The 24,239-nt window shown below is 33.4% G+C and overlaps 4 protein-coding genes across 12 annotated transcripts; all 4 read left to right on the forward strand.

The window, feature by feature from the left end:
• The first annotated feature begins 1,479 nt into the window (after nucleotides 1-1,479).
• On the forward strand, nucleotides 1,480-10,573 carry LOC139820581 (glutathione S-transferase-like). Of its 6 annotated transcripts, none has more exons than XM_071790946.1 (4): nucleotides 1,480-1,894; nucleotides 1,980-2,069; nucleotides 2,588-2,682; nucleotides 2,756-3,894. In XM_071790946.1, exon 4 carries the CDS (start codon nucleotides 2,926-2,928, stop codon nucleotides 3,649-3,651), a length of 726 nt encoding a protein of 241 aa, XP_071647047.1. In that variant the 5' UTR covers nucleotides 1,480-1,894; nucleotides 1,980-2,069; nucleotides 2,588-2,682; nucleotides 2,756-2,925; the 3' UTR covers nucleotides 3,652-3,894. The 6 variants fall into 6 exon arrangements, with proteins under 6 accessions (XP_071647047.1, XP_071647046.1, XP_071647045.1 ...); XM_071790945.1 differs by having other exon boundaries at nucleotides 1,480-1,867; nucleotides 1,946-2,069; XM_071790947.1 differs by lacking the exons at nucleotides 2,588-2,682; nucleotides 2,756-3,894 and adding exons at nucleotides 6,307-6,450; nucleotides 7,291-7,455; nucleotides 7,741-10,573 and having other exon boundaries at nucleotides 1,594-2,069.
• Nucleotides 10,574-12,807: 2,234 nt separating this feature from the next.
• Nucleotides 12,808-14,836, forward strand: LOC139820239 (glutathione S-transferase-like). The gene is made up of 3 exons (XM_071790383.1): nucleotides 12,808-13,017; nucleotides 13,842-14,009; nucleotides 14,265-14,836. The coding sequence occupies exons 1-3, from the start codon at nucleotides 12,837-12,839 to the stop codon at nucleotides 14,573-14,575; spliced, it is 660 nt and encodes a 219-aa protein (XP_071646484.1). The 5' UTR covers nucleotides 12,808-12,836; the 3' UTR covers nucleotides 14,576-14,836.
• Nucleotides 14,837-16,240: 1,404 nt separating this feature from the next.
• LOC139820253 (histone-lysine N-methyltransferase SETMAR-like) lies at nucleotides 16,241-16,666 on the forward strand. Its single transcript, XM_071790392.1, has one exon. It carries the CDS (start codon nucleotides 16,241-16,243, stop codon nucleotides 16,664-16,666), a length of 426 nt encoding a protein of 141 aa, XP_071646493.1.
• A 2,308-nt stretch (nucleotides 16,667-18,974) lies between these two features.
• On the forward strand, nucleotides 18,975-22,790 carry LOC139821074 (glutathione S-transferase-like). 4 transcript variants are annotated; one of them, XM_071791815.1, is made up of 5 exons: nucleotides 18,986-19,130; nucleotides 19,561-19,832; nucleotides 20,746-20,882; nucleotides 21,733-21,900; nucleotides 22,164-22,790. In XM_071791815.1, the coding sequence occupies exons 2-5, from the start codon at nucleotides 19,633-19,635 to the stop codon at nucleotides 22,475-22,477; spliced, it is 819 nt and encodes a 272-aa protein (XP_071647916.1). In that variant the 5' UTR covers nucleotides 18,986-19,130; nucleotides 19,561-19,632; the 3' UTR covers nucleotides 22,478-22,790. The 4 variants fall into 4 exon arrangements, with proteins under 4 accessions (XP_071647917.1, XP_071647916.1, XP_071647918.1 ...); XM_071791816.1 differs by lacking the exon at nucleotides 19,561-19,832 and having other exon boundaries at nucleotides 18,975-19,130; XM_071791817.1 differs by lacking the exons at nucleotides 18,986-19,130; nucleotides 19,561-19,832 and adding an exon at nucleotides 19,890-20,012.
• Nucleotides 22,791-24,239: the final 1,449 nt, after the last annotated feature.

Raw genomic sequence — 24,239 nt, forward strand, 5'->3', positions numbered from 1 at the left:
ACTCATTTTTGAATTTAATTTTATTTCTCATTTTGTTTCAATCTAATAATCTAAATAAAAATGTAAAAAAAAACACCAAGTACATTTATTAAAGTAATAAGTAATTTTATTCTGTCTTTGTTATTCATTAATTGCTAAAAAAGATAGAACGACGTTAGAAATGAACATTATCTAAGTTTTGATGAAAATAGAAAGCACCTAATATTACACACAATATAATATACATACATTATTTTTATTCGTGATTGTTATCTATTTTCTCCTTCTCTATCTTCTTCACATGCGCGGAAAGCGTTAGTTGGAGTTGACTTTTCACACCAATCACCTATAGAAGCATTTCAATATTAATCTCGAAAATGTGCATGATAAAAATTTATGCATAAAACTTTGCTTACTTGTATATCGATAATCGCATGGCACTGAATAAACATACTTACAAACAGTTTACGGAAGATGTTTTTAAAGTGTCTGCCTCACTTAATTGTATTCTGTAACGCAAAATGCAATTAAATTCAGGATAGACACTTTAAACATCTTCTATAAACTGTCTGCAAATATACTTAAAATAATAAATAAATAATTTATTTTACAATTGTAATACATGTCACCTAAGACTTGTCTGTGCCATCGTGTAGCTCCCAAACAACAATCAATCGAGATAACCGCAATCAGCATCGCGGTAAAAAGGCAACAATAAATTCGACTATCGACTTAACACGCCTTTTTTAAGAGTGGAAACAAATATTATTTTAAATATAATTTTTATATTTAAAAAAGTTGCAGTTTTTATTTAACAAATTTTTTTATTTTAAATAAACAAATAAATACTTTTAATAAATAAATAATTTGTTCCAATTTACAAAATAGTTTTTTTGTATTTTGCTTATTTTTAAAAGAAAAAAATATTATTTTAAATACAATTTTTACATTAAAAAAAATGCACTTTTTTTTTTAAACAAATCACTTATTAGTTTCTATGTTACAACCTATTAAATCAAATAAATCTTTTTTTGAATAACATAAATGCTTGATTTAATAAATCACTTTATGTATTTTAAAAAATGTGTCTTTGAATTTAAAACCATCTTTTTAATCATAATAAATATTTCTTAGAATTAAATCAACCACATTTATAGAAATGTATTTTTTTGTGTTTAATAAATTTTTTGGTACTCACTGCGTGTTTTCGACATTGCACTGCGGCAATTTCTTTATAGCATTGCTGGGCATCGATTTTAGAGACTTTTTGACAAATTTAACATCCTTCAAACGCAAGTTACATTTAGTATGAAATATTGAGCACATGATATTTCTCAAAAATATGGATGTGATACTTCTAGATTTTCGCCATTTCGCCTCTTATTAACGGTACGCTATCATATAGTCTATCTTTGTCAACATCGCTATTCGAGATACGAGTTCTTTAATGATGAATAGTTTTAGATAACGCTAGGAACCGTCAGGGAGAATCTTAAAAAAACGTTTAAAGGGTGGTTAAGATACGTTGGAAAAAACTGGAACATTTTTCCGATGCTGATATATACATATATATATGTAGTATCCACGATATGAAATAAGCGTAGCTTTGCGTTTTCGCAAAAAGGCATACGTGCGTTATCGTAGCGAGCGAGGACGAGATGGGACGAGATGCACGAGGAGTTGTAATGAATCAGCCAGCAGCGAGAAGGTGTCAGATGTCGACGCCGAGGCCGCGAGGACGAGAAACAAAGAAGAGGCGGAGTCGAATCCGAACAGCGAGCGAGTTACGACGTGCTTCTGATAAAAATAAAATAAAAGAGGAGTTCAGTTCGCCGCAAGATCTGTCGATTGGTGATTGTAACAGCGTATTATCGTTGACACCTTCCCCGTCTGTGTAGAATTCTTCAAATTGTGTGTAAATAGAACTTTATCCATTCTTATTATTTAAACTGATTCGAAATTGTAGATATTGTAATATTACATCAAATATCTCACGTAAGTGCGTTTTGTCATCGCCCAAGGACGTAAGAATACCTGGACGGAGCGTAAGCCAGGTACCTCTTTTAAACGCGGGGAGTGAAGCCTAAGAGGTGAGAGATCTATCATCGGCTGCATTCGGGGAGCGCGCTATATTAGCGTTTTTGCTTATTTTATCCTTGTTTTACACCTAATGAGCGATAAAGATAGAATGATGCGATAGCGTTCCTAATGAGCGATAAAGGATAGAATGATGCAATAGCGCTAATAGCGTGCTCACCGAATGTAATGCAGCTATCGTATCTCAGATTTAGCGTCTACTTTCATGTCGCGCGGTATCATTCGACTAGAGACAAGGCCTGTTCGTTTTAGCTGCACTTCTTGTGTACGGTTCATCTTTTCTCTTTTTCTCTCCAATGTGAAAAGAAAAAGAGAAAAGATGAACCGTGCAAGAAGTTCAGTGAAAACGAATAGGCCTATTGGAACGATCACATTCCGTGAAATTATGTCGCCATGTATCGATATGTTTACAAATATATTCGTTGCACGAAAAAATAACGTGATTACATAAAATGATTAATAGTGGTTAATATAGTGATTATTAGTATAATGATCATTAGTATTAATATAGTGTATATAAGAGCAAGAGCAAGAGACGTGAGTACGCGTTATCCTGAGGCATCCCGAGCGCAGAACGAGAAAAGAGAAACGAAAGAAAGTGTGACTGTAAGTAGGAGAGAGGAAAAAGGGGTGAGTGAAGAAAGCCGGGTAAATGAAATAAAATAAAATCATTTTACAGACGTATACGTCTCTATAGAGAGGAGAGAAGAGGAGGAAGGTGTGTCGGCCACGATGTGACAAAGGAAGGGAGAAGAGGAAGCAGCGCAAGCTGAAAGAGCGACGAGAGGGTGGTGCAAGGGGAAGAGGAAGATAAGGTGGAGAGAAGGCAGCAGAAAGGAGAGAGGGGAGATGGAGTGGTCGGAGGACCTAGTTAGGGTGTTAAATAGGATAGGGGATGAGTTAGGGAGGATTAGAAAGATTATAGAGAGAAAGGAAGGGGGGTCGAAAGGAGAGGAGAGTGTCGAGGAGAGGGAGCGGAAGGATGATGGAGAGAGGAGCGAGTCGGGAAGCAAGACGGAAGAGAGAAGTATCAACGGGGAGGAGTTGTGGAAGGAGGTGAAGAGGGGAGAGGAGAGGAGACTAGGAGAGGAGGCGGACGAGATGGAGAAGACAAGGAGATTGAGGGAGAAAGTAAAGAGAATGGAGGAGGAGAGGGAGGAAAAAGAGAAAAAGAGGAGAAATGTGATTTGGAGGGGGCTGGATGGGAGGGACGCGGAAGAAAGGAGAGGTTTTATGGAAAGGGTGACGGAGAAGGTAATGGGAAGGACGCCGAGGATAAGAAGGGTATGGGAAAGGACAGGGGTAGAAGGGAAGGTGGTGGTATTGGTGGAGATGGAGGATGAGAAGGAGAGGGCTGAGTTACTTGAGAAATATTGGGAATTTAGGCAGAGGTGGGGGATAGTTGTTGATGAGGATCTCACTATAAAGGAGAGATGGACGAAGAGGAGAATTCTGGAGAAGGCGAGGGTGGAAAGGGAAAGAGGCAGGAGGGTTATGACAGACAATAGAAGAATTTGGGTTGAGGGAAAGGAGATTTTGTGGAATGAGGAGGAAGGAAAATGGGAAGAGAGATAGGGGGCAAAGGCAGAAGGGGGGGAGGGAGGTTGGCTAATCGGATGTTCACAGAGAAAAAAGAGGAGAAGGCAATGGAGCAGTCCGAAAGGGCAGGTGAGGAGGTAGAGAGATGAGATGCGGAGTGCGAAAGGGAGGAGGAAGGAGCAGGCTGGAGGAGAGAAGACAAAAGGCGAAGAGGAGGAGAAGGTGCTCAGGCGGAGGATGCGGAGTTGAAGGGAGAGAGAAGGAGTGGGAAAGATTGGAAGAGATGGTGGGCGGGGGTGGGGTCCGTGAGGGTGGGAGAGTAACAGACTGTAAAGGGTCGCTTATGGCCAGGTCGGGAATAGGGATGTTGTGTATTATGTAAGAGGTTTGGGTACGTTCCTCACAAAAACGCCTTATAAACCCTGCGGGGACATACAGCAAACTTATCTATATCTATCTATCTATAGTGTATATTATACCATGCCGGCGTCGCCGCCATCTTACATATCTCATTCGTTTCAATCCAATAGACAATTCATTCCCCTTACCCTTTGTGCTTCATCCCCGCAGCAATACGCTCTGTCTAGGTATTCTTACGTCCATGTCACCGTCCGACTAATTAGTGGCCGGCAAATTAGTGACGCTTGTTGAAGTAATTAGTCAGATTTATCACCATGACGAAGGAATTAAAAATAACAAAATTGATTCGGAGAATAATTATGATATAATTGTTACATTCAAAGAGTATCGCGTTACAGCAAAAAGTATGATTCGGAAAGGAAACTCAATAATGACGTCTTTCATCAATATCGAAATTGCATATTTTATAAAGCATAAATCCTAATTAAAAAAAATAACATTGTATAAAAATTCCGAGAACTGTAATGCCATGTCAATTAAACATATATTTCTTCTTCCTATGCAGAATATATTAAATAGAAATTGTACGTAAATAAATGAATAATCACGTTTGTATGCATCAAATATTAAAATAAAAAAGACAATATTATATTGCTCCTTTATTGACCATTTTAGTACAATTAAGTTTTATATTTCCAAATTTACATCATTATGTATACAATATGTTTGAAAGTTACAAAAAAGCAGAGAAAGGTTGCAAAAGAATGAGAATACCATATGCTTTGTTTAAAAATGTTTATATATACAATATTTCCTGTCATGTATTTAGTTTGATAAGAAAGATAAGAAAATATGCATGTCTTATGATTAATTGCGTAATGTAAGTTATACTATTACAGATTAAGGGCTTGCGGTGTTTAGCGCATAACCATTTTTTTAAATAAATAATTTTTATATAATCAGTAGCTGTTTATGACTACTCAAACATTAATCAAACTGTTTAAAATTTTGATGACAATTGTTTGAGATCGCGAATGCTCGAGATCACGAATGTTCTTGAATATTCTTATTCTATAATTAGTCGACAGTGTCATGGAGTCACGTCGGAAGTGTAACACGATATTTATCCAGCGAATCGCCGCTTATTATCTGTTTCGCGCTCACGTCTTCAGAATTATTCTCCGTACGATGTCGAGTCACTCTGATTCTCCGGCACGGTCTTTTCGACGATCGATTCTCTAATTACAAAGATAACTGGCTATCTGCATCTTCGGTATTTCAGTGCAAGAACCCTCTATTCCATTTTGGCCTTCGCTAAGCGTTCGTCATATCCCTGGCGCGTTCTTTGTCTCGTGTAGGTATAAAAACCCATAGAACTTACGGCGCGTCGCCATTCGTCAACAGTGTGTGTGTCAGTGGGTCAAGATCTGTCATCGGTCGATTTGCGATAGTCAGTTTTTATTCACGCGCGGGTTATATCCGACACGACAAGCGAGAAAGTGTCGATAGAGAATTCATTTAAAACGTCCGCGTTTCCGAGTTCAGTTAAATCCGAATACATTTCTAAATTATGTTACTCTTTAATTTCGTCATTATTTTTGGTGGTTAAAATAAACTATTGTGTTACTTCAAGTTTCGCTGTCAGTGGTCTCTCACCCACTATCCCTTCCTCACTCACACGCGCGCGAACACGTTCAATTTTCTTTTATTTGAAAGTGCACGGAGAGAACGGTTTTGCTAAAGTACCTAAAAATTCAGCTAGATACAATTTTATTGCACCATCAAAATAATTATAGTAGGTCGCTGAAGTATAATGATACAATGCTGTAAAAAATTTTGACATTTTAGCAATCGGTTTGAGTGTTCTACGTAATTATTTTGATGGTACAACAAAATTATTTTCAGATCTGTATCTAGTTAGAATTTTAGATACTTCAGTAAAACACTTCTTTCCATGTATACACATGTATAGATGAGGGAGGGGCTCCTCCGCATAAAAAAACTAATCTAACTCTAACCTTATTTTTAAAAACTTGAAATTAAAATTCGAAATAAGGCAAATATTGATCATAATTTTTTTTTTTACTATTTTTTCCGTGCTTTTCGCCAAAAATGCCTCCAAAAACCACAAAGTTATTGCAATCGTCCTAATAGAATAAAATATCGATAAAAAATAAATTTAAAACTGAAAGCTCGCCTCAGTAAACAAAACTTCTTTAATGAGATCGGAAAATATTGAAGCATACTGTCCGCCGTTGAGATATCCTCATGATCCTAGCATTATAATGACGATAAAGACAAAAATAATTAACAAGTGCTCTCTTCTTTCAGCAACATGCCTTCTTACAAGCTGATTTCTTTCTCCATCGGTGGCTCCACAGCATTGGCCGAGCCAATTCGATTTTTGTTCATCTATGCTGGAATCCAATTTGATGATGAACGTTACAATAGCAAAGATTGGATTCTTTAAGGCGAGTAGGTATAGCTAATTAATATTAATAGTATATGTCTCTGTTAGTGCGATTGCCTATCGTGTACTTAATCCGGCTTGTTCACTCCTGAAATTAGATTTACGAATAGTTGATGTGGCAAAAATATAGTTTTTACATTACCTTCTTGAGTGCCGACTGACATGTACTTCTTTATTCTTAAACATAAATTATTTCGACGTAAACATTATGCCACATTTTATACGTAATGAGACATTAATTTTTTCATTTAGCTTTCTTGTAAACGACAGAACTGGAAATAAGTTATCTCTCTTGATAATAGAACCTTCCATTTCTTATTACGTATTGTAATGTTCTGTATAGGACTATCGATATTGCTAGGTAAATACACAATGCGTTGTATTCCCACCTAATGAAAAACATACTGTTGTTTCATTGCATGGTTTAACGTAAGTAAATTTCTTTGTTGATGTAAGGAAATCATTTCTGTGTCGTCTAAATTAGCTAATCAATTGTCGAACTACCATAAGATTTGAGAGACATTACCATTCAGTATTATAAAGCTATATAAAAGGCTGAAGAGCATTTTAATGAATTGTATAGCAGAAAAATAAAATTTGTCATAAAAATAAAAATTAAGATTTGTATTGCCAAACTCAGACTTAGAAATGTAATTGTATTTATCTTTAATTGTGTAATTATTAATCGTCAAAACTCTTTAATGTATGCATATAAACAATTGCTATAGGTATAAATTCCAATTTTTGTAGATTTGAATTAATAATAATCCAGATATGCCTTCTCTATAAACTTTATTCAATTTTAACAGCATCTTGTATTCCTGTGCCTTAATATAATTTTTCAGCTATACCATTCGGCAAAGCCGTGCTTGAAGTAGACGGAAAGAAGATCGATCAGTCCGTAGCTGTTGGCCGTTACTTGGCGAAGCAATGTGGTCTCGCTGGCAAGAATGATTGGGAGTCTTTGGAAATTGACGCAACCGTCGACACCATACACGAATTACGTGCCAGTGAGTAGATAATATTCTGCTTATGCTATATTTTTCCGATTACTTTACTTACCAGGAGCGGAAATTTACTTTTAAAACATATTTGAATTACAACATTAATAGGTTCACATTTCGATAATGCGAACAGATTTATTCCGAAATGATGATATATACATATATATATATATATATATATATATATATATATATATAGGGAAGAAATAGATTTTTCTACATTCGCGTTATAAATTCGATCTACTGAATTCTCACTATCTTATTTGCCTTATATTTTTTAATTGCATTTAGATATCTTTGCTTATTATTACTTCGAGGGTACCTATGCGGGTACCTTACATAACGAGCAGGACATGCAGAACATGATGCAGAATAAATATGCGAAACTTAAAACTGCCAAGGAAACGGCGCCTTATTATTTGGAGCGTTTGGACGCTCAGGTGAAGAAGAATGGCGGTTACTTTGTCGGCGGTACTCTGACGTGGGCCGATCTCACTTTCGTCGCTCTTTTGCGCCACTTGAACGGCATAATGAATGAGGACATCGTCGAGAAGTATGAGAACCTGAAACAACTGCAAAAGAAGGTTGAGGAAATCCCGGACATCGAGAACTGGATCGAAAATCGTCCGCCGACTATCTATCCCACTTGGCGTGGCGTGTTATATCGCTGAAATATTGAAATGTTTGGAAATGGTGCAGAAATATTTCATTAACATTTTATACATAACTGTGCATCTGAAATATTTCAGAAATGTACGTGCATTATGTTTTTTATAATATTGCATTAACAATTAATATTTCTGAAATCTTTCAGAAAGATGTTTACAATATTTGTAAGTTTCTGCAATATTGCAAAAAAATGTAGCAAATGCAATATTTTAGGAATATTTTTAAAACATTATAAAAGTAATATTACGTTTACATTGCATGAATAATATTTCTGAAAGATTGCGTAGGTAGGGGAGACTGGGGCTATTTGTCTACGGGGGCTATGTGTCCACAGTACTGCTATCTCAAGTTTTAAGAGACATATGTCTCTATCATTGTAACAAGTATTTGAAAAATGCCCTACGTAAGAGATTTAAATGTTGTTTGTTTTTTTGCGATGCCTCTCGCAGACGCTATATACGTTAAAAGAAAAGTGAAAACAATATTATTCACATTTTTCGACGGTCGAAAAATTTGCTGTGCGACAGTAGTTTAACACAAATTAAAGTAAGTAATTCATAATATTATCAATTAATATATAGTTATCAGGTGTGAGAAGCGTCAAATCTTAATTTCGCATAATCTAAAATTGGCAACATGTTGAAGGCTGAAAAACGTAGTCGGGGCTATCTGTCCTATTTTTGCTGGAGCAATGTGCCCACACTTCAATGACGGATTGTTCTTTTATTAATAGATAATGCTGCGTAACTACAAAAAAAGACTGTCCTTAAGACGGATAAGGTAAACATATCTAATAAAATTATACTTAGAGCGATTAAAAGAATAAAAATCGTGCGAGAATTTTTTCGTAAAAACAGCGTTAGACTTTGGAATAAATGTTCGGGCTCTCACTCGCTACTGTAAAAAAGTGACCTACGAGCAGTTACTTGATCCTGCGATTCAAGAATCGTCACTAAATTTTTATTTTAAAAATACACGTCAAGTTAAATATATGAGTTTGTTTTAAATTATTAAGTATTTTCTATTTCAAACGCTGCCGAAGATAAGGTAAAGGTCCCAAATACAAAAAAAAATTAAAATAATTGAGTAGACAAAAGAAACTCATCATATTGATTTTGCAACGGACTCAAAATCAGTTTGATGCCATCGTACATAAAGAATAGTCAGCTCTACGCAGGAATCCTGTTAAAAAATCTACACAAAGTGCCTACTACCGCTCTGACTCCAACGACTAGACAGTTTTTTCAATATTATATATTAATAATAAATAATATTATAAATAAGTATAAATATTAATATAAATAATGTGTTTTTTACTATGTGGATAGATAGCTTCTCGAATGTGGACAAATAGTTGCCACATTGCAACGGCAAAATGAGAATGTCGAAAGCGATAGGAAGACAAAGAAATACAGAAATTTAACAGTCAAACTTACTACTAAATTCCTGTACTGATTCAGTCGTGATTGTTACGAAATATATTAAACGCGTTTTCTATCTTTTATGAAATTCGCTAAATTATAAGTCGAATTTGGCCATTCTTATCACTTCAGATTTTAATTTGTATGACTAAATGAAGCCTATAAATATCATGATATGACCTCAACGATATTTCTTGTACAAAAGCATTTTGTAGTCACCATTTGGCTAATTACCAGCCGCAAAGTAGTAGCGAACTTGTGGGCGGATTAATTAATCGTTCTGTCATCATGGCAATACAATAATGACTATGAGATCAATTCAGAGAATGATTCGAAGAAATTGTAATAGTGTTCGGAGTTTATATGAATCATATAAGTATACATTAAATAAAAAGTTTAATATATTTCTATATAAAGCGTCATTATATATAATGTGTTTTATGCATAATAAACACACTTAAATGGCTTGTTAAGAAAATATTTAAAAATTGACTGTGAGTAATTGTATCATGCAAGTTGAAAAAGAATGAATATCGTATACACTAATATATCTAAAAATTCTTATAAAATTTTTTTCAATTATATGTATTTGCTTTTATAGCAAGAGATAAGAACATTGAATTTGTGTGACGATTACACCTTATCATGCAACATAACTGCATGCTTTTATTATGCTTTTATAGACTATTTGCGTTGCGGTGTATAGCAAGTAACTGTATGTAACAATTTTATTTAAATATTTTAATGAACTGTATTTAACAAATAATAATTTTAAATATCGCATGTGTTTAATTTGTTTAAATAAAAATGCAGTCATTTCTCTCTCTCTCTCTCTCTCTCTCTCTCTCTCTCTCTCTATTTATTTTTGCTTCGCCTTCAATATCCTTCAGGATACCGTTACTAGTGCAAATTGCATTTAGTCTGAAATATCGCGTGTATGTAATAATTTTTAAATATATGAGTAATAGTAATTTTTGAATCATATCTATGTTTACACATAAAATTGCGGATGAATATTTCCAGATTAAGAGCGAATTAAGTGAACTCTATATCAGACTTTATCTTACCGAATTTAATATCCTTCAAACGCAAGTTAAATTTAACATAAAAAATATCGAACACATGATAATTCTTAAAAATATGGGTGTAATAATTTTTGGGCAATATCTGTCTTTGTATATAAAATGTAACTGTACTCCGATTGTCCTACTAATGGGCATTATAGTCATCTTTGTCAGATCACTACTCAATACGGGTGATGAATAGTGTCAGTAGGTGCTCCATGGAAAGAATAGCGGACGGATAAACGAATTCTTGATGCTATCCATTGAGAGCCCCACTGCGATAGCAATCGAGCATTCGTTGGTTCGTCCGCTATTCTCTCCATGGGATGCAGTTACGCTCAGTACTCTAAGGGCACGTCAACGTGACGCAAATGTCGAACATTCTCTCTTTTTCAATGAGAAAGAAGAAGAAAGCATTTGTAGCGTCACGTTGACCGTAGCCCATATAGTGAGTTTCTTCTAGAGATCGAAAGTGAGCCACGTCACAACGACGAAGTGGGGATATCTCATGGTGGAAGGAAATATTTCCTTCTACCATGGGATATCTGTTGATAGGAAGATAAATAAAAGAGGAGTTCAGTTCGCCGCAAGATCTGCCGGTTGGTGACTGTAACAGCGTATTACCGTTGACACCTTTTCCGTGTAGAATTCTTCAAATTGTAAGTAGAACTTACCCACTTATATTATTCAAACTAATTCAAGATTGTAAGATATTGAAATATTACATCAAATATCTCACGTAAGAGAGTTTTGTGGTTATCGCCCGACTAATTAGTGGCCGGCAGATTCGTGACGCTTTGTGGAAGCGAATTAATTAGTTATAGATTTGTCACCATGATAAAGCATTAAAAACGACAAAATTGATTCGGAGAATTAATTTGGTATAATCGCCGCAATTCAAAGAGTATCGCGTTACAGCAAAAAGTATTATTTGGAAAGGAAACTCAATAATGACGTATTTCATCAATATTGAAATTGAATATTTTATAAAGCATAATAAATCCTTTAATTAATAAAAATAACATTGTATAAAAATTCCGAGAACTGTAATGTCATGCCAATTTAACATATATTTTTTTTTCTTATGCAGAAAATTTTGCTCCAAAATTGTCTCAACGAATGTCAACGAACGTCAAAAGTCGTGGCTCGATATAGGTTTACTATGTTTGCAAGCAAATTAACTTTGTCGATCTTACGATCAGTTAAAAGTAATTGACAAGTTATTCGGCAATGAGTGCTGCAATTAATACCGACTGCGTAAAATCTCTATTGTACAAAGAATACGGCGAACCTGTTGAAATTCTTCAAGTAATGACGCAAACGATGGAACAACCAGCGTGTGGCGATCAAGTAACTGTAAAATGGTTACTATCCCGGTGAATCCAGCCGATATAAATACGATAAAAAAAAAATATCTCTAGCAGGCCTCTTCTATACCAGCGGTACCGGGAAATGAAGGATTTGGAGAAATAGTTGCTGTTGGCTCTAACGTTCAAGATTTGCCTGGTTGGAGACAGGGATGGTGTCAACATAAATAGAAATTTTTATGTAAATAATTAAATATAATCACGCTCATATGCATCAAATACTAAAATGAAAAAGACCAATAAACGAGCAACATTATTGCTCCTTTATTGGCCTTTGTCATTTTAGTAGAAGTTCTACATTTCCAGATTTACATCATTATGTACAATCTGTTTGAAAGTTGCAAAAAAAAGCAAAAAGGTTGCATAACAATGAAAATACTATATGCTATATTTAAAAATGTTTATATGTGCAATATTTCCAGTCATGTATTTAGTTTGATAAGAAAGATAAGAAAATATGACTTGTAACGATTGCGTAGGTAACTTATACTATTACAGATTAAGAGTTTGCGGTGTTTAGTATATAACAATTCTTTTTAAATAAATGGTTTTTATATAATTAGTAGCTTTTTATAATTATACTCGAACTTTTTTTTTATCAAACTGTTTAAAATTGATGACAATTTTAATCCAAATCCAACTTCAATTTTAAATTAAATGATCAAATATAATACCGATCAAGATTGGTTTTAGAGTCTGGTTTAAATTTTGATTCACGTATATTTAATAAAGCCTAATTAATATCGATAAAAAATAAATTTAAAGCTAAAGTTCATCTCAGTAACTAAAACTATAGTTTAAAAAAATCGAAAAATATTGGAGCATATTATCTACCGTTGAGATATCCTCATCATCCTAGCATTATAATGACGATAAAGACAAAAATAATTAACAAGTGCTCTTCTTTCAGCTACCTGCCTTCCTACAAGCTGATTTATGCTCCCGTCACAGCATTGGGCGAGCCAATTCGATTCCTATTCAGTTATGCTGGCATCGAATTTGTGGATGAACGTTTCAATGAGGAAGATTGGCCAAAACTAAGTCGTTGTTAGCGATCACCTGTCACGAACTAATAGAGCTCGATCATTCCCGAAATCTGATTTACGTACAGTTGACGTGGCAAAAAATAGTTTTTACATTAACTTTTGGAGCGCCGACTGAATCGTTGTCACATTCTCCTTTATTTCTACTGGACATAAATTATTTTGATGTAGGGATAATGCCATATTTTATACATAATAAGACATTCATTTTTTCATTTAGCTTTCTTGTAAACGACAGAACTGGAAATAAATCTTAACTCTCTCGAAAAGAAACTTTCATTTCTTATTACGTATATACGTATTGCGATGTTTTGTACCGAAAAATTGATATTGTTATGTAAATGCAATGTGTTGTATTCTCATTTAACGAAAAGCATACTGTCGTTTTATTGCATGGTTTAATGGTAAATAGATTTCCTTGTTGATGTAAAGAAATCAATTTCGTGTCGTTCAAGTTAGCCAATTAATTATCGAAATACCATAAGATTTGAGAGACAAAAAATCTTCCTTTCAAAACATCATAAAGCTATATAAAAGGCCGCAGAGCTTTTTTATAAATTATATAGCAGAAAAAAAATTGTCATAGAAATGAAAATTAAGATTTGTATTATCAAACTCAGACTTAGAAATGTAATTGCACTTATCTTTAATTGTGCGTGTAATTATTAATCGTCAAAACTCTTAATGTATGCATATAAACAATTACTGTATAGGTATAAATTCCAATTTTTGTAGATTTGAATTAATAATAATCTAAATGATTTTTCTATAAACCTTATTCAATTTTAACAGTATCTTGTATTCATGTGGCTTAATATAATTTTTCAGCTATGCCATTCGGCAAGGTACCCGTGCTTGAAGTAGACGGAAAGAAGATCGATCAGTCCGTAGCTATTTGCCGTTACTTGGCGAAGCAATGTGGTCTTGCCGGCAAAAACGATTGGAAGTCTCTGGAAATCGATGCGACCGTCGACACCATACACGATTTACGTGCCAGTGAGTAAATAACAACTGCTCACGCTATATTTTTACGATTACTTTATTTACCAGGCCCGGAGATTTACTTTTAAGACAGATTTGAATCACAACATTAATAGGTTCACATTTCGACAATGCGAACAGATTTATTCCGAAATAATGATATACAGAGGAGAAATAGGTTTTTCTACATTCGTGTTATAAATTCGATCTACTGAAGTAATTAAATGTCATTATCTTATTTGTCTTACCATATTCTTTTGCTTGCATTAGATATCGCTGGTTTCTACTATGAGAGTAACGAACAGGTTAAAGAAGAGAAACTTAAAGCTGCCAAAGAGACGGTGCCGTATTATTTGGAGCGTTTGGACGCTCAGGTGAAGAAGAATAGTGGTTATTTTGTCGGTACTCTGACGTGGGCCGATCTTACTTTCGTCGCTCTTTTGGACTACTTGAACTACATGATGAATGAGGACATCGTCGAGAAGTATGAGAAACTGAAACAACTACAAAAGAAGGTTGAGGAATTACCGGCCATCAAGAGCTGGATCAAGAAACGTCCGTCGACCATGTATCAGAAATAATTTGGATAATTTCATAAAGTAAAGGTTTATTTTTCGACAAAATTATAATTATTATTCGTTGACGTTTGATTTGAATAAAATATTGATTTTATCTTTTCGGGAAATCAAGTTTATATTCATGTATGGCAAGCATGTAGCATAAGAAATTTAGGAAATACGCATTTGAGATACAAGTGTATATTTTATCAATCGTTGAAGGCTTGTTGCATGTATCGTCACGTGATAACAATTTTATTGGACTGTATCTAATTAAAGCTTGAACTATTTTTTTTATTGTGTAATTTTGTACCTCAATAAATCGCTACTTTTTATTATTATTTTTTGTTGATTCTTCTTCTCTTTTTCATATTCACAAAACTTACTTTTCCATTCATTATTTATTTTGGGTTGGCCAATAAGTCCGTGCGGTTTTTCTCAATAGATGGCATCAAGGCGCTCTGCTAAGCTTTATCTTCAGTCGGAAGTTTTGAAACCGTATAGTCATTGACCGATGACATTTAAACGTGTATTTGAAAAATATACACAAATATTGCTTGAGTATCTTGCGTGTTTTGCGTTATCTAAAAATGGATAACCAGAACGAGCATTTTCGGCATATTCCCTTACAGAAAAGTATTACTGACTAATACTTAAAATCTCAGTGATTTAATACTGTCAATATTTATTTGGGAAATACTGGGAAAATACTGGTAGTGATAAATATTATAGGTAGTGATTAATACTACACAGAACTACTGGTGCTTAGTATTGAATTACTCACCGATATTTCGATTTCCGATATTTACCCGGCATAAAAAAAAATTATTTTTTTTCGAAATTTTATTACTATTTTATAACTAAATTTGTTTCTTAAGATGCAGTCTATAATTATAAATATTTTCTCGTATTTGAAAAACACACTTACCTTGGTGGGATCGAACTCGGGACCTCTGGATCGTGAGCCAACTGCCTTACGTGGTAGACTACTTCTTAATTTGATGTAAGTGTTATATATAGTCTACATGTGTCATAACCAGCGCAAATATATAATTTTTCAAAAATCATCTTAAGAAACAAATTCAGTTTAAAAAGAGTAATAAAATTTTGAATTGAATATTAAAATGATATCCTCAGTACTATTTCAAAACTTGTACACTTTTATCACGACGAATTAGTACAGACCTTCATATAAAATGTATTTGTGCCTTACTTTTATCTCTTTTCCTTAATATTATCAGGAATTACCCATTATAATGTTTCTATACAAATTGTAGTACTGGTCAGTGATTAATTTCACATGGAATATTCAGTTCAGTACTTGAGTATTAATATTAAAATACTGGCCAGTGATTTATTACACATGGAATCCTTGGTTCAGTACTTCAGTATTAACATTGAAATACTCATCAGTAATTCAACACAAGTATTTATTACACAAGTATTTTTCACCTAGTATTAAATGCTTTCTCATCAAAAATTTAATATAAGTATTCAATACTCGTCCTGTATTAAATACTACTTTCATAAATTACTGACCAGTAATAAAATACTATGCAATACTTGGATCACAGTGATTCAAGTACTAATAAATACTTAATTTTAGTATTATTAATACACAAAATAAGTATTTATTACTAACCAGCTAGTAATACTTTTTTGTAAGGGTTATGCATTTTTATTTTAAAAATGGATAACCAGAACGAGCATTTTCGGCATATTATGCATTTTTATTTTAAACAAGGCAAAAACGCGGCTAAAACCTGTAAAAAGATTTGTGCAGTATATGATGAGGATGCCGTAAAAGAATGCGTATGCCAAAAGTGGTTTGCGAGATTTCGTTGCGGACATTTTTCCGTCAAAGACAAACTACGCTCAGGCCAACCAAATGAAATCGATAGCGACAAATTGAAGGCGATGATCGACTCCAATCCACACTACACGACGCGGGAGATTGCAGACGTTCTCCTAATATCGAAATCGAGCGTAGAAAATCATCTGCATCACCTTGGATACGTTAGTCGTCTCGATGTTTGGGTTCCACACGAACTGAGCGAAGCTCATTTAATCCAACGCATTTCCATTAGCGATTCATTCGGAAAACGTGAGAAATAAGCGATCCATTTCTGAGCGTATGGTAACTGGCGATGAAAAATGGATCGTCTACAATAACATCACGCGCAAAAGATCGTGGGGGCAGCGTAGCGAACCGCCACAAATCGCTTCGAAGGCAGGACTTCACACGAGCAAGATTATGCTCTCAATTTGGTGGGATTGGAAAGGTGTTGTGTATTACGAGCTACTTCCGAAGAACAGAACAATTAATTCAGATGTTTACAGTAGTCAGCTGGATAAATTAAATGCAGCAATCGACGAGAAGCGTCCAGAATTGGTGAATCGTAGAGGCGTCGTCTTTCACCATGACAACGCTAGGTCGCACACATCTCTACAACAAACCCGGCAAAAATTATTGGCGCTAGGCTGGGAATCTGGGATGTTTTACCACATCCTCCGTATTCTCCAGACATTGCACCATCAGATTATCATCTGTTCCTTGAATTTGGAAAGCATCTCGTTTCTGAAGAAGCTGGAACGGTTTTTTGCCGAGAAAGACAGGAAGTTCTTTGAACGAGGAATTATGAAGCTGCCCGAAAGATGGCAAAAGATAGTAGATATAACAACGGCCAATACATAATTGATTAAAGTTATTACCTCCTATAAAAATTATCATCAAACATTTATAAGTAAAAAACCGCACGGACTTATTAGCCAACCCAAATAATTCGTCGATATTCTTATAATCTAAAATAACGTAAAATCATCGAAAGATTACATGATAGATATTTAACGGATAGTTTTAAGATACATTAGAAAAATTGGAAGTGGCTTTTCGACGCTTTTACAATATTCTTTTTGATTGCCTCTTCAAGATATTTCTGTTTGCTTACCTCTGTAGCAAAATTTCCTGGAGATAGGAAATAAGCCAAATTGCAACGGCAAAATGAGAATGTCGAAAGCGATAGAAAGACGTCTTCCTGACAAAGAAATATAGAAATTTAACAGTCGAACTTACTACTAAATCTCTGTACTGATTCGGTCGTGATTGTTACAAAAATATATATTAAACGCGTTTTCTATCTTTTGTGAAATTCGCTAAATTATAAGTCGAATTTGGCCATTCTTATCACTTCAGATTTTAATTTGTATGACTAAATGAAGCCTATAAATATCATGATATGACCTCAACGATATTTCTTGCACAAAAGCATTTTGTAGTCACCATTTGGCTATAATTAGCAGCCGCAAAGTAGTAGCGAACTTGTGGGCGGATTAATTAACCGTTCTGTCATCATGGCGATACAATAATGACTATGAGATCAATTCAGAGAATGATTCGAAGAAATTGTAATAGTGCGTTCGGAGTTTATATGAATCATATAAGTATACATTAAATAAAAAGCTTAATATATTTCTATATAAAGCGTCACTATATATATAATGTGTTTTATGCATAATAAACACACTTAAATAGCTTGTTGAGAAAATATTTAAAAATCGACTGTGAGTAATTGGATCATCGCATGCAAGTTGAAAAAGAATGAATATTGTATACACTAATATATCTAAAAATTACTATAAAATTTTTTTTAATTATATATGTATTCGCTCTTATAGCAAAAGATAAGAACATTGAACTTTTGTGACGATTACACTTTATCATGCAATATAACTGCATTTATGCTTTTATAGAATATTTGCGTTGCGGTGTATAGCAATAAGTAACTGTATGTAACAATTTTATTTAAATATTTTAATGAAATGTATTTAAGAAATAATAATTTTAAATATCGCATGTATTAAATTTGTTTAAATAAAAATGCAAGTCATCTCTCTCTCTCTCTCTCTCTCTCTCTCTATATATATATATATATATATATATTTTTTTTTTTTTTGCTTTGCCTTCAATATCCTTCAGGATACCGTTACTAGTGCAAATTACATTTAGTCAGAAATATCGCGTGTATGTGATAATTTTTAAATATATGATTAATAGTAATTTTTGAAACATATCTATGTTTACACATAAAATTGCGGATGGATATTTCCAGATTAAGAACGAATTAAGTGAACTATATATCAAACTTTATCTTATCGAATTCAATAACCTTCAAACCCAAGTTAAATTTAATATAAAAAATATCAAACACATGATAATTCTCAAAAATATGGGTGTAATAATTTTTGGGCAATATCTGTCTTTGCATATAAAATTGTAGAGTCATACTTCCAGATTTTCGTCCCTATTTAATAGTGCAGTCTTATATAGTCTATCTTTATCAGCATCACTACTCAAAATACAGGTTGATAATGAATAGTTGTCAGATAACGCTCAGATTAACTCTAGTGAGTTTTTTCTAGAGATCGAAAGTGAGCCACGTCACAACGACGAAGTGGGGATATCTCTTGATAGCAAGATGAATAAAAGAGGAGTTCAGTTCGCCGCAAGATCTGCCGGTTGGTGACTGTAACAGCGTATTACCGTTGACACCTTTTCCGTCTGTGTCGAATTCTTCAAATTGTAAGTAGAACTTACCTACTCATATTATTCAAACTGATTCAAGATTGTAAGATATTGTAATATTACATCAAATATCTCACGTAAGAGAATTTTGTGGTTACCGCCCGACTAATTAGTGGCCGGCAGATGCGTGACGTTTTGTGGAAGCAAATTAATTAGTTATATATTTATCACCATGACGAAGCATTAAAAACGACAAAATTGATTCGGAGAATTAATTTGGTATAATCGCCGCATTCAAAGAGTATCGCGTTACAACAAAAAGTATAATTCGGAAAGGAAACTCAATAATGACGTGTTTCATCAATATTGAAATTGTATATTTTATAAAGCATAATAAATCTTATAATTAATAAAAATAACTATATATAAAAATTTCGAGAACTGTAATGTCATGCCAATTAAACATATATTTCTTTTTCTTATGCAGAAAATTTTGCTCCAAAATTGTCTCAACGAATGTCAACGAACGTCAAAAGTCGTGGCTCGATATAAGTTTACTATGTTTGCAAGCAAATTAACTTTGTCGATCTTACGATCAGTTAAAAGTAATTTGACAAGTATTCGGCAAATGAGTGCTGCAATTAATACCGACTGCGTAAAATCTCTATTGTACAAAGAATACGGCGAACCTGTTGAAATTCTTCAAGTAATGACGCAAACGATGGAACAACCAGCGGGCGATCAAGTAACTGTAAAATGGTTACTATCCCCGGTGAATCCAGCCGATATAAATACGATAAAAAAAAAATATCCTAGCAGGCCTCTTCTATACCAGCGGTACCGGGAAATGAAGGAGTTGGAGAAATAGTTGCGGTTCTCTAATGTTAAAGATTTGCATGTTGGAGACAGGGTGGTGTCAAACATAAATAGAAATTTTATGTAAATAGATAAATATAATCACGCTCGTATGTATCAAATACTAAAATGAAAAAGGCCAATAAACAAGCAACATTATTGCTCCTTTATTGGCCTTTGTCATTTTAGTAGAAGTTCTACATTTCCAGATTTACATCATTATGTACAATCTGTTTGAAAGTTGCAAAAAAAAAAGCAAAAAGGTTGCATAACAATAAGAATACTATATGCTATATTTAAAAATGTTTATATGTGCAATATTTCCAGTTATGTATTTAGTTTGATAAGAAAGATAAGAAAATATGACTTGTAATGATTACGTAAGGTAACTTATACTATTACAGATTAAGAGTTTGCGGTGTTTAGCATATAACAATTTTTTTTTAATAAATGGTTTTTATATAATCAGTAGCTTTTTATAATTATACTCGGACTTTTTTTTATCAAACTGTTTAAAATTGATGACAATTTTAATCCAAATCCAAGTTCAATTTTAAATTAAATGATCAAATATAATACCGATCAAGAGTGGTTTTAAAGTCTGGTTTAAATTTTGATTCACGTATATTTAATAAAGCCTAGAATTAAATATCGATAAAAAATAAATTTAAAGCTAAAAGTTCATCTCAGTAACTAAAACTAGTTTAAAGAAATCGAAAAATATTGGAACATATTATCTACCGTTGAGATATCCTCATGATCCTAGCATTATAATGACGATAAAGACAAAAATAATTAACAAGTGCTCTTCTTTCAGCAACATGCCTTCCTACAAGCTGATTTATTTTCCCGTCACAGCATTGGGCGAACCAATTCGATTCCTATTCAGTTATGCTGGCATCAAATTTGTGGATGAACGTTTCAATGAGGAAGATTGGCCAAAACTAAAACCCAGTATGTACAACTAATTTAATAACACATGTCGCTGTTGGCGATCACCTGTCGCGAACTAATAGAGCTCGATCATTCCTGAAATCTAATTTACGTACAGAGTTGACGTGGCAAAAAAATAGTTTTTACATTAACTTCTGGAGCGCCGACTGAATCGTTGTCACATTCTCCTTTATTTCTACTAGACATAAATTATTTTGATGTAGAGATTATGCTACATTTTATACGTAATAAGACATTCATTTTTTCATTTAGCTTTCTTGTAAACGACAGAACTGGAAATAAATGTTATCTCTCTCGAAAAGAACCTTCCATTTCTTATTACGTATTGCGATACATTGTACAGGAAAATTGATATTGTTATGTAAATGCAATGCGTTGTATTCTCACTTAACGAAAAGCATACTGTCATTTCATTGCATGGTTTAATGGTAAATAGATTTCCTCGTTGATGTAAGGAAATCAATTTCGTGTCGTTCAAGTTAGCCAATCAATTATCGAAATACCATAAGATTTGAGAGACAAAAGATCTTCCCTTTAATACAGCATAAAGCTATATAAAAGGCTGCAGAGCTTTTTTATGAGTTATATAACAGAAAAAAATTTGTCATAGAAATAAAAATTAAGATTTGCATTATCAAACTCAGACTTAGAAATGTAAATGTGCGCTTATCTTTAATTGTGTGTAATTATTAATCGTCAAAACTCTTAATGTATGCATATAAACAATTACTGTAGGTATAAATTCCAATTTTTGTAGATTTGAATTAACAATAATCTAAATGGTTTTTCTATAAACATTATTCAATTTTAACAGCATCTTGTATTCATGTGCCTTAATATAATTTTTCAGCTATGCCATTCGGCAAGGTGCCCGTGCTTGAAGTAGACGGAAAGAAGATCGATCAGTCCGTAGCTATTTGCCGTTACTTAGCGAAGCAATGTGGTCTTGCCGGAAAAAACAATTGGGAGTCTCTAGAAATCGATGCGACCGTTGACACCATACACGATTTACGTGCCAGTGAGTAGATAACATACTGCTTACGCTATATTTTTCCGATTACTTTATTTACCAGGAGCGGTGATTTACTTTTGAAACAGATTTGAACCACAACATTAATAAGTTCACATTTTGATAATGCCATGCGAACGAATTTATTTTAAAATAATGATATATATACAAGGAAGAAATAGGTTTTTCTACATTCGCGTTATAAATTCGATTTACTGAAATGATCGAATGTTATTATCTTATTTGTCTTATCATTCTTTTGCTTGCATTAGATATCGCTGGTTTCCACTATGAAAGTAACAAACAAGCTAAAGAAGAGAAATTTAAAGCTGCCAAAGAGACGGTGCCGTATTATTTGGAGCGTTTGGACGCTCAGGTGAAGAAGAATGGCGGTTACTTTGTCGGCGGTACTCTGACGTGGGCCGATCTCACTTTCGTCGGTCTTTTGGACTACTTGAACCACATGATGAATGAGGAAATCGTCGAGAAGTATGAGAACCTGAAACAACTACAAAAGAAGGTTGAGGAATTACCGACTATCAAGAGCTGGATCAAGAAACGTCCGTCGACTATGTATCAGAATTAATTTGGATAGTTTCATAAAGTAATGGTTTATTTTTTGACAAAATTATTATTATTCGTTGACGTTTGATTTGAATAAAATATTGATTTTTTCTTTTCGGGAAATCAATAAGTTTATATTCATGTACGGCAAGCATGTATAGGAGATTCAGGAAATACGCATTGGAGATACAAGTGTATATTTTATCAATCGTTGAAGGCTTGTTGCATGTATCGTCACATGAGAAAAATTTTATTATGCTGTATCTAATTAAAGCTTGAACTATTCTTTTTATTGTGTAATTTTGTACCTCAATAAATCGCTACTTTTATTATTATTTTTTGTTGATTTTTCTTCTCCTTTTCGCATTCACAAAACTTACTTTTTCATTCATTTATTATAATTCGTCGATATTCTTAATCTAAAATAACGTAAAATCATCGAAAGATTACACATTTAACGATAAATATTTAACGGATAGTTAAGATACATTAGAAAAATTGGAAGTGGCTTTTCAACGCTTTTAAAATATTATTTTTGATTGCCCCTTCAGAATATTTGTGTTTGCTTACCTCTGTAGCTAATTTTCCTGGAGATAGGAAATAAACCAAATTGCAAAATAAGAATGTCGAAAGCGATAGAAAGACAAAGAAATACATAAATTTAACAGTCGAACTTACTACTAAATTCCTGTACTGATTCGGTCGTGATTGTTACGAAAATATGTTAAACGCGTTTTCTATCTTTTGTGAAATTCGCTAAATTATAAATCGAATTTGGCCATTCTTATTACTTCAGATTTTAATTTGTACAGTTGACTAAATGAAACCTATAAATATCATGATACGACCTCAACGATATTTCTTGCACAAAAGCATTTTGTAGCCACCATTTGGCTAATTAGCTGCCGCAAAGTAGTGGCGAACTTGTGGGCGGATTAATTAATCGTTCTGTCATCTTGACGATACAATAATGACTATGAGATCAATTCAGAGAATGATTCGAAGAAATTGTAATAGTGTTCGGAGTATCGCATTAGAACGATAATATGTATATTTACCTAGAATTATTTGAAAGAGAGAAATGCATCAATAATGGTGCTTTAAAATGGTCTGATTCTTTCAATGTATACTTTATAAAGCACATGAATTGCGAAAAATAGGAATCACATTGTTTAGAAAGTCCAAAAATTGCGTAATAGCATGTCAATTGAACGTGCATTTCCCGTATATGAAATATTTATATGAATCATGTAAGTATACATTAAATAAAAGCTTAATATATTTCTATATGAAGCGTTACTATATATAATGTGTTTTATGCATAATAAACACACTTAAATGGCTTGTTGAGAAAATATTTAAAAATCGACTGTGAGTAATTGGATCATGCAAGTTGAAAAAGAATGAATATCGTAATACATTAATATATTTAAAAATTCCTATAAAATTTTTTTCAATTATATGTATTCGCTCTTATATAGCAAGAGATAAGAACATTGAACTTGTGTGACGATTACACTTTATCATGCAATATAACTGTATTTATGCTTTTACAGACTATTTGCGGTGCGGCGTATAGCAAGTAACTGTATGTAACAATTTTACTTAAATATTTTAAGGAACTGTATTTAAGAAATAATAATTTTAAATATCGCATGTAAGTATTTCATTTGTTTAAATAAAAATGCAAGTCATCTCCCTTTTCTCTCTCTCTCTCTCTCTCTCTCTCTCTCTATTTATTTTTGCTTTGTCTTTAATATCCTTCAGGATACTGTTACTAGTGT

This window comes from Temnothorax longispinosus, chromosome 10 (assembly GCF_030848805.1).
Source record: "Temnothorax longispinosus isolate EJ_2023e chromosome 10, Tlon_JGU_v1, whole genome shotgun sequence".
In the NCBI taxonomy this organism is placed as follows: domain Eukaryota; kingdom Metazoa; phylum Arthropoda; class Insecta; order Hymenoptera; family Formicidae; genus Temnothorax; species Temnothorax longispinosus.